The sequence below is a fragment of the Carassius auratus genome, chromosome 33 (genome assembly GCF_003368295.1).
Source record: "Carassius auratus strain Wakin chromosome 33, ASM336829v1, whole genome shotgun sequence".
Lineage (NCBI taxonomy): Eukaryota > Metazoa > Chordata > Actinopteri > Cypriniformes > Cyprinidae > Carassius > Carassius auratus.
In genome coordinates, this window is record NC_039275.1 from 1,121,221 (window position 1) to 1,139,979 (window position 18,759).

General features: G+C 37.1%; 1 protein-coding gene across 1 annotated transcript; it reads left to right on the forward strand.

Moving 5' to 3' along the window:
- The first annotated feature begins 2,366 nt into the window (after positions 1–2,366).
- Positions 2,367–16,889, forward strand: LOC113052666 (centrosomal protein of 120 kDa-like). The gene is made up of 20 exons (XM_026217061.1): positions 2,367–2,503; positions 3,288–3,444; positions 3,519–3,633; positions 4,846–4,981; positions 5,167–5,315; positions 5,393–5,590; positions 6,560–6,784; positions 7,032–7,440; positions 8,468–8,618; positions 8,689–8,838; positions 8,919–9,101; positions 10,446–10,539; positions 10,622–10,765; positions 11,406–11,495; positions 12,175–12,267; positions 12,341–12,502; positions 12,810–12,932; positions 13,014–13,112; positions 15,826–15,971; positions 16,276–16,889. The coding sequence occupies exons 1-20, from the start codon at positions 2,455–2,457 to the stop codon at positions 16,472–16,474; spliced, it is 3,072 nt and encodes a 1,023-aa protein (XP_026072846.1). The 5' UTR covers positions 2,367–2,454; the 3' UTR covers positions 16,475–16,889.
- Positions 16,890–18,759: the final 1,870 nt, after the last annotated feature.

The window sequence follows — 18,759 nt, forward strand, 5'->3', positions numbered from 1 at the left end:
CACTGATAATCACAGAGAGTTCTACATATCATCTGAATGTAATGTTTTGCTACATTTTTATTTTATTGTTTTAAATTGAGGAATCAGAGTTTTAAATGTTTTCATTTACGGTTAATAATCTCTGCTGCTGCTGTTACACTCACAGTCACGAACAGCTTGAATCATCTGGACTTTTTGTTTTATATTATTTCTTAACATATCAGACAATATCTGCCTTCATTTTGCATGCAATCATGCATCTTGTTTATACTCACTTATAAACTTTTAGTTGCTCTTTTTGTTGTGTTGTTTTTTATCCTCATTTGTAAGTCGCTTTGGATAAAAGCGTCTGCTAAATGAATAAATGTAAATGTAAACTTATCAAATTATGGCTTCGTTTCCTTACATGAATATCGAAATATTCAACTCAAATAAACACCTGTATGATGCAGTATTAGTATTAGAATTTAATTTGGGGTCCTGAAATAACCTGAACACTGCACAGAGGTTAAGATGACCATTGCTACATAAATAAAATAAAAATTGAAACTCATCCTATTTTGTTTTAATTCTCCCTTACTAAATTATACAGTTACTGATGCTATGGACTGTGGGATTACTAACAGGCTATTAACAAAAATCTGTCTCTAAACCTCTTTTCTCTTTATTAAAAGTTGATCTAGTACTAGCCTACATGATAGAATCAAATGCTTTGCAAATCCGCTCGAAAGACCTGATCTCAAATGATTAGCGAAAAGCGATTCGGAGTCCCGATCTGAATCAAATGTTTTGCGGACTCGCTCAGAAGCCCCGATCAAATGATTCGCTAACCCGCTTTTAACTCCCAAACTGACTCAAATGATTCACAAATGATGACAACTGATTCATAAGATTTGCGATCCCCAAACTGACTCAAATGATTTGCGATCCCGCTCCGAACTCCCAAACTGACTCAAATGATTCGTGATCCCGTATCGAACTCCCAAACTGACTCCAATGATTCGCGAACCTTCTCCGAACTCCCAAAATGACTCAAATGATTTGCAAACCCGCTTTGAACTCCCAAACTGACTCAAATGAATCACACTCTGAACTCTATTGGCTTAGTTCTCTAATTTCATAACATTTACTGATTTTAAGGTACGAAAATTATGTTGTTAACAAATAAAATATAAATATTTCCATTCCGAACTGCTTTCCACGTCGAAACATCCACGAACAGGGGCTGACTGGCCATCTGTGTGATCTGGAGAACGGCCTGTAAAAGTGCGATTTATAGTCCGGAAAATACAGTAAGTATGGAGCATGAGAGGAGAAAGAGTTACTTGCTAGGGATGATGTTAGGAAGTGATATTCAGGTTGCTACATGTTTAATGATTACAGTAGTTAAAACAGCTAAACTTCAACATTTTAGCTGTAAAATGCCACATGCAGTAGCTAATATTAAGAAATATTTTGTGTTTTTACTTTTAAAAATGTTGGTAACGTTACAGCTTACAAACTTTGAAGATTTTGAATACAGAAGTTAGATTTGGAATGGTGTATTTTCATTTAGATGTGTTATTATTATTTGTGCAGTAAGATTAATTACTGCATTAATTAATTAAGATTATTAAGTAATAAATTAATTTTAAGACAGCATGGAATATTATAACAGCATATTATATAATCTATTCCATGCTATCTTGGAATAAAACCTTTTTTTTTATCCATTTCATAATTTGTTTATTCAGGTTGAGCTTAGACCAAGAGCAGAGAAAGACACTCACTCCAGCTCAACTTTAAATTACTTTTAAGTGAGAAGTGAGACTAGGTTGAAGAATTTTACGTTATTTTATTTTTTGAGGTAACGAAGAATTTTTATGTAAATTTAATTTTCCAGTAACTCCCAAAGAATTTTCCATTGTCATGGATGCTATTCCTAAAGGAGCTGTTAGATCATCCAGCACTTTTCTATTTCTTTAGACCCATTTGAAATCCCAGTAGGAAAACTATGCTTTCTGTCACCTTCTTCATCACGTAACTTTAAGATTAGATCACTTTTTCAAAAGGATTTTGTAACAACTCCTTATGTTGTGTTTTATTGGAGGAATGTGGTCGATCATATTGATTGGAAAAAAGTATGGAATCTGTCTTCCAAATACATAATAACAAACAAGGTTAGAGAGATCTCATTCAAATTATGACACAGATTTTACCCAACTAAAGTGTTGTTTTATTTATTTACTGTTATTTACTTACCTCATCTATTTATTTTTCATAAAAGACAAAAGATTTGTAGTTTATGAGAAACGTGTAACGCGCACATCCGTCCTGCAGAGGGAGCGCGCCTCTCTCACTCACACGAACAAACCGCTGTTTCCGGCGGAAGTGACGCAGGCTGTCAGTTACCGTCGTTGTTCAAACACAACAGACGCGCTAAAGACAAACAACAGATCAAACTCGTCCTCAGATCATCATGAATGTGTCGAAAACATGGCTTCTAAACCAGAACAGCTGCTGATTGTTGTTTCTGTGCTCGAAGGTAACAGAGATGTGTTTGTTTATGACTCCTGCAGTATTATTAAACGGATAGTTGATGATTGTGATGTTCTCACAGGAACCACCAGTGATTTCAGAGCCTTGACACGCTTATTAATTATATTTAAATATGTGTTTATTGACAGAATACCATGGTAACACTATTTCTCAGTACTTTAGAGTATCACTTGTTTACCACAGTACATGATTATTGTAACGTTAATCGTTTATTTTTCAGTATTTATCTGAAATTTTAATCTTTTGTAACACCATAAATTCCTTTACTGTCACTTTTGATCAGTTCAATGTATCATCGATGAATAAAAGTATTAATTTCACACTTTTGAATGGAAATGTATCACAGTTTCCACAGAAATATTGCACAGCACAACGGTTTCAATAATAAATCAGTAACATTATATTATTATGATTTATGATTTCTGAAGATCATGTGACACTGAAGACTGGAGGAATGATGCTGGAAATACAGCTGTGCATCACAGAAATAAATTACACTTTAACACAGATTCAAACAGAAAACAGCTGTTTTATATTCGAATAATATTTTATTATTTTTACTGTATGTTTGATTGAAAATGCAGTTTTGATCACATAAATAAATTACAGTTTAACAGAGATTCACATAGAAAACAGCTTTTTAAATAGTAAAAATAATTAGGAAATTTTTTTATATTTTTTTTATCAAATAAATGCAGCTCTGATTAGCAGAAGGGACTTCTTTAAAACACATTTCTCTGATTCCTCTGATCCCTGTTCTCCCTCATCAGGCCGTCAGTTTCCCAGGAGTCCTCGGCACACGCTCGTAGTTGAGGCTCGCTTCGACGGCGAGAGTTTGGCCACAGACCCCGTGGAACACAAAGAACAGCCCCAGTTCTGCACTGAGCTGGCCTGGGAGCTGGACCGCAAGACTCTGCATCAGCACCGGTGAGTTCTGCTCGTCTGATCCAGCTCAGTGTGATGATCCTCCATCAGCTCCTCTCTCACTGTGTCTTCCTCAGGCTCCAGAGAACACCCATCAAACTACAGTGTTACGCCGTCGACTCCAGCTCGTCTGCGAGGGAGTGTGTGGGATACATCGTCCTCGATCTCAGATCGCTGCAAGAGATCAAGCAGGTCACATCCTCCACTTTCTGTTTTTTTTTTCTTTCAAGGCTGCATTTATTTGATCAGAAACACTGTAAAAATAGTTAAATATTTTTATAATGTAAAACAGCTGTTTTCTGTGTGAATCTGTGTTAAAGTGTAATGTATTTCTGTGATGCTCCGCTGTATTTTCAGCATCATTCCTCCAGTCTTCAGTGTCACATGATCTTCAGAAATCATGACAATATGATGATTTACTGCTCAAGAAACATTCCTGATTAGTATCAGTGTAATATTTTTGTGGAAACTGATACATTTAATTTTTTTCAGTATTCACAGATGAATACGAAGATCAGAAGAACAGCATTTATCTGAAATAGAAATCTTTACTGAATCTTTTGAGCAGTTTAATGCAGCCTTAAAGGAACACTCCGACTTTTTGGGACTTTAGCTTATTCACAGTATCCCCCAGAGTTAGATAAGTCCATACATGCCTTTTTCATTTCTGTGCGTTCTGTAAGTGTTATTTGATGCACCCACCGCTAGCCTAGCTTAGCACAAAGACTGGATGTATATTTGAGGCTCATATCAGTAACGTTAGCTGTCCTCCTACGCCTAGTGAGAATATAGTTCCCAGTATTTATACGATTAAAAATGGTCTCTGTCTCATATAGCCTTGTTATTTGTACACGCTGTGACTATACAGATCACAACATGTAGATAGGAAAATGTTTGCATTATTTTGTCACTTATTGGAATTACTATGCTAACAGTATCCATTTACATCCAGTCTTTGTGCTAAGCTAGGCTAGCAGTGGGTACGTCAAATAACACTTACAGAACGCACAGAAATGAAAAAGGTATGTATGGACTTATCTAACTCTGGGGGATACTGTGAATAAGCTAAAGTCCCCAAAAAGTCGGAGTGTTCCTTTAATGAATAAAAGTACTATTTTTTTATTTCTTATCTCAAACTTTTTTTATCAAAGTTTCCACATTAATTAGAAATGTTTCTTGAATGATTTCTGACTGGAGGAATGATGCTGAAAATACAGCTGCACATCACAGAAATAAATTACACTTTAATAGAGATTCACACAGAAAACAGCTCTTTCACATTATAATAATATTTCACAATTTTTATTGTATTTTTGATCAAATAAATAGTGAGCGGAAAAGACTTCTTTCAGAAAAAAGCATAGTCTTAAAGACTTTTCTGAAAGTCTTCTGTGTGTTCTTCAGGCTCCTAAATGGCATCCTTTACTCAGTAGCAAGTACACCAAACTTAAACCTGCTCTTCTGATCAGCATGATCTTAGAGAACGACACCAAACCAGCAGCTGAGCCGTTCAAGGCCAAGAAAGCTCCAGCGAGGCCAGGTACCCGAGCGCTGTTTCTTATCCTGGTGCACACGTCTCATCTCTTTCCTTCTTTCCCATTTTCTGTCTTTCCTCTGTTGATGGGCTTCAGAGCCTCTTCATGTATGTCTGTGTCTCGGGCTGTGTTTGTCAGTCATGTGATGGATGTGAGTGGGGTTTGTTAATGACCTCTCTGTGACCTCTAGGCTCTCCAGCGCTGGTTCCTCTGGACTCTGATAAACTCAGGCCGCTTCTGAACGAGGAGGAAGGTTTCCATCAGATCGGTCCTGAAGATGTGTGCGCTGAGATGTTTGTGCTGTCGGTGACGCTTGCGTTTGCTTCTAAGCTGGAGCAGGTGAAGAGAGCTGCGGTGGGGTATTGGTTCATGTTCTGTGTGTGTCGGGACTAAACGACTCGTCTTCTGATCTTCAGCTGATCTCCAGCTCCACCAAGCTGTCCAGCGAGGGCTCCGAGTTCTTCTTCTATTACACTCTGTTGGGGAACGACGTCACCAGTGAACCTTTCCAGAACCTCCTCTGTCCGAACTTTGAGCCTGAGCGAGCGTCGGTGCGCATCCGCAGCAGTGAGCCCTTCCTGCGGCTCTTCCTCGGTCAGCAGCCCTGTCTTCAGGTCAGCACAGCTCTCAGGACACCTGCAGAAAGGTGGAAACTTTCCAGGAATTTTTGGGACTATTTCAGGGATTTCTGGAAAGTTTTTTTTCTGTGTCTTTCGTAGGGCTGTGATTTTATTTTTTTATTTTTTATTGTTATCTAATTAATTACATGATGTGCCCCCCCCCCCACCTCCAAAAGATATTTTAAAATTATTATTGTTAAATTTGAAAGCATTGAATAGACATTGCAAAAAAAGTAGCTTTAGAAAGAAATATTAAGATTGTACATTGCATAAATAATGACAATGAAGTGGTATCAATGGCTTTTTTTTTTTATTAATTTTGAAATTATTTAAAAATGGAATGATATTCTAAATATGAAAGTAAAAGAGTCAGTAGGTGGCGGCGAGTCATTCAGATACGAAGCAAGTGACTGCATTATTGACACGCTAATGTCCCATTAAATACTGTAACGTTGCTTTGTCGCAATCTGTATTGTTAAAAGCACTTATATAGATAAAGGTGACTTGACTGAATTTATAAATGAGTCACTGACTCACTCGATTCATTCGAAATCACTGACTCATTCAGTAACGAATCACTGCTGTGTGTTGATCAGAGACGCTCAATTGAACAGTTCTGCTGTGGCTTTGATTGGAACTGTTTTCAGTTGTGAAACTGAGCAAGAACAGACAATATTATGTCTAAAATATAACACAGTATAACTTTGTTTGTCTAAATCACTTCATATTTGCAGTGGAGGAGGAGAAACAGCTCTTGCTGGTGTGATATTGCTGAACTAAACATTTTTTTGCGCTCCTGTCTTGAATTTGAGGCTCATATCAGTGTATTAATAGACTCTTTGTGGTTCTCAGAATCTCCCATCAGTGAGGCGTCACTTTAAATGCATAAATTCTATCCGTAATGAATCGCACCACATGAATGTGTTAAATCAACAGTAACAGAATGTGCTTTTGTGCACACAGATCCATCTCTGCTGTGGAAACCAGTCTCTGGGCAGCACTGAGGTCAGTCTGGCCGGGTTGATGAAGAGCGGCGCTGATCTCACTAAAGCTCCGGCCACTATAGAGGGTGTTTTCATCCTTCAGCCTCCGCAGCGAGTGAAGGCCGGCCTGCAGTGTGTCCCGCCGGACCTCCAGCCCACTGTGAGCGTGTCTGTGACCCTCCGAACCGAAGACAGCGCTCATCAGGTCTCACAGCTACCCTTAACTGAAGAAAAAACACTCGTCTCAAACTTGAGTTTAGTTAGAAAGCTTTACTAACATTGAAGGTTGATTTGTAATGGTACAAAAACAGTTAAATATGGTGCATTTAATAATTATTATCCTTTATTATTTTATTGCTTTGTCTTGTTTCTAGACTCCGGATGCTGTTGACTGTGTAGTTTGTTGCTGATTATGGCCTTTCATGTGTTTTTTTTGTTTTTTTTGTCAACAGCTGGAAGTACCCATTGAGAATGGACCTAAAACGCCAGTGAAGAAAGGCCCGGTTCCAGCCGCCCGTCGTGAACGTCCCTCAGAGGAGCCCAGAGCCCTTAAGACCCCATCACCGGACCGGCCTCTCCGGACTCCAGACGCTTCTCCTGAACACCAGCACTCAGAGAGCGAGGCCGAGAGTCTGTGCAGTGACATCAGACAGGCCCCGCCCACGGCGCATGAGAGACAGGCCCCGCCCACGGCACATGAGAGACAGGCCCCGCCCACGGCACATGAGAGACAGGCCCCGCCCACGGCGCAGAAGAGAGAGGCCCCGCCCACGGCACACGAGAGACAGGCCCCGCCCACGGCGCAGAAGAGACAGGCCCCGCCCACGGCACATGAGAGACAGGCCCCGCCCACAGCACATGGCAAGTGTTCAAGTACATGTCAAATCTGTGGGACTAATGACATTCATTTCCATTGTCCTCTGCAGGATGATTTAAATAGTTTTTTTAAGTCTTAAATTTAAATCGATCACATTTAAGATCATAAACATTTCTTAAATATCTTAAATGGTCAGAGATGATTATTATTATTATAAACCTTCAAAAGGCTAGTATTTGATTAAATAATAAGCGCTGCACGATCACGATCAATGACTATCACACGTTAATGCCAAGCGATTCCTTGATCTACTGTTGATGTTAGACAGTTAAGAATTATGAAATTATGACAGTTTTTATTCTAATATGCTGTTGATGGCTGTAAGAATGCAAATTTCAGCTGTAAGTAGTACAGCATAGAGATTTCAAAATAAGAGTCCCAGTGTAATTAAAATTAAATCAGGCTTGATTTATAATTGATTTCAGTGTTGGTTTTGAGCTGATGATGCGAATTCAAACCACTTGCTTCTACCCAAAAATTCTGAATCATTTAAAATATAATAAAACTTAGTATGATCCCTCTTTTCTTTTATATATTTTAATAAGTACTGGGCAGAATTAGTATGTTTAATTTTTATGCAAATATATGTTACGGGTATTTTTGTAGCAATAGCCAACAATACATTGTATGGGTTACAATTATAGATTTTTATCTATCTTTTATGCCACAAATCATTAGAATATTAAGTAAAGATCATGTTCCATAAAGATATTTAGTAAATTTCCTACAGTAAATATATCAAAAATTTAATTTTGATCAGTAATATGCATTGCTAAGAACTTCATTTCAACAACTTTAAAGATGATTTTCTCAATATTAAAAAATGTTTCTCCCTCAGATTCTAGATTTATATTGTTCTCCTAACAAATCAGACGTCAATGGAGAGATGATTTATTCATCTTTTAGATCTCAGTTCAAATAAAGGCCTTATAGTGCTGTGAATGCAGTAGTGTTGGATGTGTGACTGTCTGATACACGTGTTGAAGTGTGAAATCTGTTTTGTTCTGACAGATGTGACTGAAGCTGATGCTGGAGACTCGTCCGTCTCTGTTTCTGCTCCGAAGATCTCCATCCCTGCGTCTGCACATCACTACAGCTTCTCCCTGGACCTGCGCAGCGTCCGAGACCTGAGGACCAGCTTCCCTGTGAACTGCATCCTCCGGTGACTAGCGCTCGCAGCCTGAGCTCCATCACGCACCTTTAGCGTGTTCCTAACGTGTGTCTTTCCCCAGGTACGCTTACCAGTTCTTCGGCAGCGCGGCTCCCATCATGACCAGTCCAGCGGTGGAGGTGAAGAAGAACACAGAGGTGTTTCTGCCGCAGTCGTACTGCGCCTTTGATTTCGCCGCTTTACCCAATCAGCTTCAGGACACGTTCCTCAGGTGAGACTCTGAGAGATAGTTGGGACTCTTTGACTGTACCTGATCAGCCGTCCAGCTTCAGCTCGATCTGGTGTGTCCAGGGTTCCTCTGCTGGTGGAGATGTGGCACAGAGAGCCGATCTCTGGAGATGTTCTGCTGGGTTCTGTCAGCATTCATCTGTCCCGTCTCCTCAGCTCCGAGAAGACACGCTTCCTGGACCCGTCCGGTCTGCAGCGCTGGAGACAGAGCTGTTCTGAGAGGATCCCCATCATGAGAGCAGACGGGTTTGTGCAGAGTCGATCATAGTCTGTTTTAATCCCAGCCACTAGCTCTAGGTCACTCAAAACACACAATGCTCAAATCTTTTTATTATTATAGAACAGTATATCGTGAACGAACAACGACAACAATACATGTTTACATTAGAACAGTAGAATCAGGTGCAAAAGGAAACAAACAGAATAGAACATAGAACAAATACATTTTGTAAAGAAAAATAAGAATAAATAGGCTAGGTTTTTGTTGTTGTTGTTACTTTCTTCGATTTAGGCAAAAAGGTGTATTGCATTATTATTTGTGCATTTGTATTTGAATGAAACTCCTCGTGAAATACAGACGAGCTACGTTTCACTTTTTGAAACACTTGGATTTTTCAGAATAAGGTGATTATTAACCAAAAATGGTTCTCTCTAGATGTGAAAGTGCACTCTTCAAACTTCTCGGTTATTAAACACTTTAGAATATAGACCTAAGGTTGGACACTTTTTATTGTAGAAGTGGAATCAGGTCAAAATATGAAGGTATTGGAAAAAAGTTATAGAAGTTGATTAACCGTGAAGTCTACTTTTTATGATTATTTTAAGTTTTACTGGAAAATTGCGTTGAAATTAAATACTTAAGTTATGTCACAAATTTGAAGTTGATGTTAAAAATAAATCTAATTGGGGTTACTGTTGGAGTTTATTTAGGCTGTAATACCACAGACAGCCTCCAGGTGACACTCAAACTCCATTTCTATATTTTTGATACAATGTTACTTCTGTCACCAAATATGGAATCTTGAGACTCAGACTGTAAAGTACCTTAATACATTTTGTAATATGGGGAGGAGACTGCCAAAAGATGTTAAAGGACCATTTCTATGGTAGGGATGAATTGTTAGGTTTTTAGATTTCAGATGATATCTAATATGTGATTGCTATCATTTTTGATAGAGTAAAAAGGCAATAAATGTGTCATGGCTGTGGGCCTACAGGTGACCCTTAAGGGGTTAAACGTATGTTTCACCCAATAAATAAACATGCTGTCCTTTCATTCTTCTTTGCAACACAAATGAAAATATTTTGTAGAATGTAACCCAATTCACTTTCACTGTACGGAGAATAAAATCCTCTTTTGTGTTTGTGGAAGAGAGTCAGACCGGTCTGAAGCACACGGGTTTCAGATGTTTTTAGATGTCACATCAAGCACATTTTTAGGATACATGATAACAACTGATGTCTCACAGTTCTGTAGTTGTGATTTAAAACTGTGAGATATAACTTCTTTATTTGAGACTAAAGGTGCAGTGGCCTTGTTTTCTGTGGCGGGAATCTCTGAATTGTGAGCTCTAAAGCTGTTTATTGTAGGTCCGAGAGGTTGGCTGAACTCTGTTACGTGAGCGTTCTTGAAGATCTGGGCTTCGTGAAAGCTCAAGACGTCCTCGTCTCTGAATCGTCACAGGTGATGTCGCTCTCTGATTGATTCCCGTTCTGAATCTGAATGTGGATGTGGCTTGAACAGCGGAGTGTTGTGTGTTGATCAGGGGCCGGCGGCGGCTCTGGCTCCTCCTCCTCAGGGCCCCGGGGGGGCGGAGCCTGTCACTCGACCTCGAGAGACCCCGGAGTACAAGGCAGCGCTGGAGCTGGAGATGTGGAAGGAGATGCAGGAGGATCTGTTCGATAATCAGGTTCAGATCTCAGAGGGAACACACTGATCCACCGCTGTTTTTAACATTAATATTAAGAGTGTGAGGTGTAACCTTCTAACCTTCACAATGCAAAGCTTCTCGCTCTAACAACAGCGTTGAGCTCATACACTTAGATCAAAGTAAAATACTGATTTTGGAAGCAAACACGAACAAGCTCCATGAACGTAAACGGACATTTTCCAGAAGACTCCTTACATTTAATGCTTTTATATTAAAACAACTGTTACTACTTAGATTTAACAGTTACGTGCATTAAGGTTTAATGTTGTTAAAATCATGTGTATGTTACTATGATGGCGTTTATGAAAATATGTACACCTTCTATATATTTAAATATTAGTTTTTAAGGTGTTTCTCAGTATATTATAAAGTTAAAACTGTTTTTAATCATTTGTTATATATTAACATTGAACTACAAGCAGTGTTGGGGAAAGTTACAATGTTGCGTTTCTCCCTAGAAGAAGTGTTACTCAGTTACCTTCTATGGAAAGTGGTGCGTTTTGTTACTTCTTCTCCTCTGGGCTGGGCTTGTTTGCTTGTTTACAATATAAAAACGTTCCAAAGTATAAAATCACCTTCACACCAGAAGAGAGGTGAATCAGGCTTGTTTTGTCCTCAGCTGAAGCAGAAGGAGTTGAGTCACATGCAGGCGCTGGCCGAGGAGTGGAGGAAGAGAGATCTCCAGCGGGAGGCGCTCATCAAGAAGAAGGTCAGACTCACACACACAGAAAACATCAATCCTCCTTCAGTAAAGGCAAGGTTTATTGTGATATTGAAACTATTTTATTTTAATATTGTTTTAGCTATTTAAAAAAAAAATCTATAAGTAAAATTTATTTATATTAATAATTATTATTAATAGATTAAAAATTATTTATGCTTTTAAAAATTGAGAGGTAAATAACATGATAAAACATTAGCATATTAACATTGCATTTAAAGATCACAATACTGATAAAATAATAAAAACAATGCTTTTTGTACTAAGATTTTTTTTTTTTGTCTTGTTTCCAGCCATAATCTCAAAAAAATTCTTAAATCAAGAAGGTTTATCTAGGCAACATGTTTTCTGAAAAAAAATGAGTAGAAATTAAGTAGAGGAAGCAAAATAATCTGTCAATGGGATACGCAAAATAAACGTATTTCTAACAGAAAAGAATATTATTTTGCTAGTTTTGAACTAATGAGTTTAGATTTTTGGGTGAACTATGTAAATGATTGCCATCACTATTGTTCCTCAGGAAGTCAGGAAAATAATTTAATTATTTAATAAAATAAATGTATTTCTATATTTAAAATCTGACTATGTATAAATATTAATTGCATTTATTTGTATTTTTAAAGTATTTGTTTTATCATAGTAACTAATTGTAATGATTGTGTCTCAGGAGCTGGAGTATAATGTTCTGGAGGAGCAGCTGCAGAAGACTCTGTGTGATCTGGAGAAGAGAGAGAAAGCTCTGGCTCACGCTGAGATGGAGGTGAGACTGAAAGATCTTCAGAGAGTGTGTGGTGTGACCGTGTTTCTGAGGCTTTCGTCTGTCGCTCGTCTAGACGCAGAGACTGCAGCGAGAGCTCCGCTCCGAGCACGAGCTCAACATGAGAGAGCTGCAGGACAGCGGCCGGCGTCTGCGCCAGGACTGCACCCACCAGGTGGAGCTGGAGAGGTCAAAGGTCAGGCAGCTCCAGGATCAGCTGGCTCAGCAGCGACAGCAGGTAAACACACGAGCTGGGGGGTCAAATCAAGGGATCATTTTTTCATGATTTCTGAAGATCATGTGACACTGAAGACTGGAGGAATGATGCTGGAAATACAGCGGAGCATCACAGAAATACATTACACTTTAACACAGATTCACACAGAAAACAGATGATTTACATTAGAATAATATTTCACTTTTTTTATAGTTTTTTCTGTATTTCTGATCAAATAAATGCAGCCTGCAAATATATATATGATACATCAAATATATTTGCATTACTCTGAAAATATCTGATATTTCTTGTTCCTTCATCACGACAGATACAAGAGGCTGAGAACAAATACAAGCAGCTGGAGAAGGAGTTTGTTCAGTACCGAGATCAGCAGAACGTCCGGCCCGAGGTCCGTCTGCAGTCTGAGATCAACCTGCTGACCCTGGAGAAGGTCAGAGACACTAAACCCTGCACAGAGCAGAGGCGTTGAGCCTTTCTTCCTCATCACATCAGATCTGTGTTTATCCTGAAGGTGGAGCTGGAGCGTAAACTGGAGTCTGCTACTAAATCCAAACTGCATTACAAGCAGCAGTGGGGACGAGCCCTGAAGGAGCTGGCCAGGTTTAAACAGGTGAGACTCTCTCAACAGACTGGGCGAGGTCACACGGCGAGGTCACACGGCGAGGTCACACGGCGAGGTCACACGACGAGGTCACACGGCGAGGTCACACGGCGAGGTCACACGACGAGGTCACACGACGAGGTCACATGACGAGGTCACATGACGAGGTCACATGACGAGGTCACATGGGTTCATGTACGTTACTGAGTGTGTTTTACTATCGCTGTTTGGATTCTCGTCACTGCTAGAAATGATAAGTGAAAGCTTGTAGTTTTAACCCCCAAAAATAAAAAATTTAAATGTTTTAAGAATCATTAAGACATTTTACTCCAGATTCTCATCACTATAACGCACCTGGATGCTTGCTTTGGAATTGGTTTGTAAATGTATTATTATTATATTTTTTTTTACTGTATTCAAGTTATATTAAAATACATTGAAAAAAAAAAAAAAACTATATATATACTTTATGAATTTATAATATTCATATAAAATACTCTTATTCATAAATAAATATATATATATATATATATATATATATATATATATATATATATATATATTATTTTTTTTTTTTACAATTGTACTTTTTACTGTTTTCAAGTTACTCTTAAGCACTTAATATATTGAAAAACATAAATATAGAAAAATACATCATTTAATTATAGTAGTATTTCTATATATAGATATAATTTTATAATAGTTTATATATTTGCTTGAAACATGTTTACTGTTTAATGTATTTAAAAATACAATATATAAATATATTCAATCATTTACATAAATTATTCATAATTGTTAGTTTTACTGTATTCAAGTTACTCAATAATATTTTTTACAAATATTAATGTATATATATGGAGGTTTTCTTTGTTGTTGCAAAAACAGAAAACATTTCAAATTTTCAAAAATCCTGTTTTTTGTTTTGTAATCGTGTTATTATTGTTAGATGTAATTTTTTAGTTATTTTTTAAACCTAATCAAAATAACCCAACTGTGGTTTGATTGAGATTAATTGGAATGCACAGTGAAAAAACATGATTTTTATTCTGCTTTTGCAAATGAACTCCTCATATAAATATCTATATAGTTTTTAGAATTTTTTAATGAAATTGCATTATTTTATATATAACAGCTGACCCTGTTATGGTGCATTAATACTTTAGTTTCACAGTCGTGAGAATGTGCTTCAGTGTTGTGAAAGTAACGCCTCAATGTAAAAAATCTTAATGGCTCTAAAAATAGTCTTGAGTTTGTGTTGTGGATCGTAGCAGAACCGGCTGAAGACGAATGGAGCAGTTAAAGCAGACGTGAACCGGAGATTATCAGCTGCTCATAACTGTTCCAGACACACTGCAGCCGTGTATAAAAACACTCATATATTAGTAGAATTTAAAATAACTCTATTTTGATACACTTTGAAATGTAACTGAATTTTGGTATTGGTCAAAAATCATTTTTATTTGGATGAAACCAATATTTAGTTTGATAATCTTTTGTATTTTTAGTGGATTTTATGGGACTAAATTATATTTTTGAAATAGTTATGGTTTATTTCCGTGAATCACTTTTTGAGCGTAGAACTGAAAATGAAATTTCTAGCACAAAAAAGTCGTAAATCTTAAAGATCGGTCTCTTTTTAAGATGATATCATTGCTGAAAAAAGTAAATAAATAAACAATACATTTATAGAAGTTTGTTTATTAGTAGTACAAATGCACAAAAATAGTATTTTTTTTAGATTATTCTTCAAAACGTTTTACTCTAAAACTGTGAGAAAATAAAAGATAAATCTAAACAAGACGTTCCAAATGAGAAAGAAATCACTTTTTATTGCTTTAACACATCCTTCTTAGTATTAATTGATTACTGAAGTATTAAATTATTTGGAAAAAAGAGAGAGGGAAAAAATCTTCTCACCCCCAAACTTTACAAACTGTAGTGTATATCGTTCCAGAAGATTTATATTTTGAATAAAAGTAGTTCTGTTTAACTTTTTAATCATCAAAGTATCCTGAAAAAAGTATCACCTGTTCAAAAAAGAAAAAAAGATATGTATATATAAGTTTTTTATTGTTATTAATTAAGCTCTAAATAGATTTCAACACTGATAATAATCAGAAATGTGTCTTGAGCAGTAAATCATCATATTATTCTGATTTCTGAAGATCATGTGACACTGAAGACTGGAGGAATGATGCTGAAAATACAGCGGAGCATCACAGAAATAAATTACACTTTAACACAGATTCACACAGAAAACAGATGATTTACATCAGAATAATATTTCACTATTTTTACAGTATTTATAATCAAATGAATGCATCCTTGATGAGCAGGAGAGGCTTCTTTTAAACGCATTACTGCTCCTACACGTGACAGAGATGTGCTGTGATGGATCTGTGTGGGGTTTCTGGGTAACTTTGCTCAGTGAAGCGTCCCAGGTGTGTGTGAATCTGCTCATGTGTTTACACACCTCTCCACCGCAGAGATGATTGTGTGTGTGACCGTAAGTCAAGGCCTCGTCTAAGTGTTTGTTTTTTGGCTTCGGTGAAAGTTTTACTGTGGTCCTGCTCGAGGAAAACTGCAGATGAAACGAGATTCCCACAAACACGTCATCCACTGAATCCTGCTCGTTTGAGTTCTCACAGACGCCCCGTAACACATTAAACCAGCCATCGAAGAGATCACCAGCTGTGTGTGTGTGTGTGTGTGTGTCCAGCGCGAGCAGGAGAACGCTATGACCCGTCTGAGGAAGCAGCAGCAGGAGCTGGAGCACATGAGGTTACGATACCTGGCCGCTGAAGAGAAGGAGGTCGTCCAGAACGAGAAACACGAGCTTCAGGACATCCGGAACGAGCTGAACAGGTGACATCCAGCCTTAGATTATTATATTGAGTTATAATCATTTTTATCAGAAAGTTCAGTTCTTTTTTTTCACCAGTTCAGGGAGCTGTGAGAAACTGAGACGCAGAACAAACATGATTTGAGTTTTAAATTCACAACCTCAACCTAAAAACTGTGTTTAGCGTGTAGCAGTGAGTTTTTCTGCCTCTGTTGATGCTGTCGTCCTCATGTTTCAGCAGCTGTCGCTCATTAAACTGTTCTCTGTAGAGATGGCGCTCAGATGCTGGATGTCTGTGTATGAAATGTGTTTGATTGCTTGTGTCAGGCTGAAGCCGCAGGAGGAGCCGCGCAGCTGGAGGGACACGGCACACGCGTGTGCGAGCGAGAGCGCTGATGAACACGTGACACGTCTGCTGGAGGAGAGAGACACGCTGCTGCGCACCGGAGTCTACACGCATGACGACAGGATCATCTCTGAGCTGGACCGACAGATCCAGCAGATCATGAGCCGCAGGAACACGTGACACGCGCGAGAAAGCCTTGCTGTGTGTGTGTGTGTGTGTTTAGATGTGACTGTCGGTTTAAATAAATGCTTTTCTGATCATCTGATGAAGTTTGTTTCTGCTTAGATTAAGGTTTAATCGGACAGGTTTGGTGAAATCAGAAGAAATAGTCACGAGTCTGAAGGAACACATTTCTAGGAATTTTGCAGTTAATTCTCATTTTGTATTTTCAGAAAGATTTGGAATATTTGTTACCACCAAAACGCAATAATCAGAATTTCTTTTTTTTTTGAGGTGAATCAATACATTTTAACAATATTCCAGTAGTGATTTTGTTGTACTTTGATTCCATCTTTTCTTGGTAAAAGGCAAAACGTTGATTACACTGATTTCAAACTAAGGTTACATTGAACCAAAAACTGTTACAACATCTTAACTGATAATTCCTTTTTTCTTCTAGGATTATTTGCAGAATAAAGTTTAAAAGAACAGCATTTATTTAAAATAGTTTTTTTATTATTATTTAAAAGATTGGGGTCAGTATTTTTCTCTCTTTTTTTGATGAAAGAAATGAATGTTTTTATTCAGCAAGGATGTGTAAAATTAATAAAAAGTGATAATAAAGACACACTGTTAGAAAAGATTTCTATTTCTTTCTTTTTTAACTTTATCAAACAATCCTGAAAAAAAAAAGTATCACCGGTTCCATAAAAGTATTAAGCATCAAAAACCCAGAACTGATGATAAATATTCTGATGATTTCTGAAGATGATGTGACACTGAAGACTGGAGGAATGATCACAGAGGAACATGAGTTCATGTGTTTGTTCATCAGTTTAACTCTCCGTCATCTCTGTCCTCCACATACAGTAATAATCTTATTTCAGTGCTAATATTATTGTAAGTGTTGTTCTTAACTCAGCTCTTTTTCTTCCTTTAATGGAGTAATAACACACAGCTGCTGACAGTGTGAGTGTTTGATGTGGTTCATCATCTCTATCATATTTCCACTCGTCTTCTGATGATATACAGCTGTCCTGATCACTCCAGAAACACTCCCGTGACCCCGTGATGATGACGTTTCTCCTGCTGTACAGCTCCAGACAGACGCAGAACTGAACTGAACGCTCTGCTGTCTGGAGGATTATTAAAATACTTGTGCAAGAAAAACCAGGAGGACACACTGGTTCAGTTTCCCCAAACCACAGACGAGAACGTCACGATGTCCAGACGGAAGTAAATCCTCCACGCTGTGTTTGTAATGTGTTCAATCTCTGGCCACGGCTCCAGTTGCACTGGTTTCCTTACAGTTCATTCGTCGAAGTGTTATTTATTTGCCGGTCGTACTTCCTCTAACTTCTGTAAAGTCTAGTCTTCAAACCACTGAGAGGGTAAAATGAGTTTTTCACACTTGTTTTCAGTGCTATTTTAAATATATGTTATGAACATTGAAGACAAAAGAGATTTTTTTTATTGAAAATCTATAATTAATTTCAACAACAAAAAAATATATTTTAAAATATATTTCAGGGGCAAAAAAAAATAATAATAATAATAATTTTCAGTTTTACATTATACCAAATAATGGCCAAACATATATTGGTAGAAACTTTTGTATCAAAAAAAAAAATATATATATATACATATTTTAATTATATATATTATAATTATTATTGTAACATTTACATGTAAATATGGACGGAATAGCATACTAGATTACTAAATAATGATTTAGATATTTTTTATGTTGTATATTTGACATTTAATTTTTTATCATTGTTCATTGTTGTAATATTTTTTTAGATATTGTATTTTTACAAATTTTCACAGTGTTCTTTGCAGATTTGTATAATTTTTTATTAAAGCATATAAAGCCTTTAAAAATATATTTTATATATATATATATATATATATATATATATATATATATATATATATATAATTTTTTACAAAAATATACAAACAGTGACATTTGTTGTATATTTTTTATGTATATGTTTGTTTGTTTATTTATTTATTTATTTTTTGAGTATGTGTTCCTCAGATGATTGAGAATATACGTCTCAAAAAAGTCTAGCGTTCTCGTGTATTCTAGTGTTTTTCAAGCTACACTAAATCTTTTGCTTTGACTCTTTGCTGTTTCTCAAAGTGTTGATTTTTGTCAAACTGCATTGAAACCAATGAGTCAATATGACCCGACACAAAACCCTTCCCAAAACACATCTCTGTGTGGAAACACTGCACATTCATGACCCGAATGAGAAACGCTCACCTAATTTCACCAAATAAACAGCTGAACCAGCAGA

What these genes read in the sequence shown, in the direction of transcription:
- LOC113052666 (XM_026217061.1), top strand. Translation starts at nt 2,455, where the DNA reads ATGGCTTCTAAACCAGAACAGCTGCTGATTGTTGTTTCTGTGCTCGAA. An exon ending in CCGAAGACAGCGCTCATCAG is followed by an intron (nt 6,785 to 7,031) that starts GTCTCACAGCTA and finishes TTTTGTCAACAG; the next exon opens with CTGGAAGTACCCATTGAGAA. An exon ending in ACCTGCTGACCCTGGAGAAG is followed by an intron (nt 12,933 to 13,013) that starts GTCAGAGACACT and finishes TTTATCCTGAAG; the next exon opens with GTGGAGCTGGAGCGTAAACT.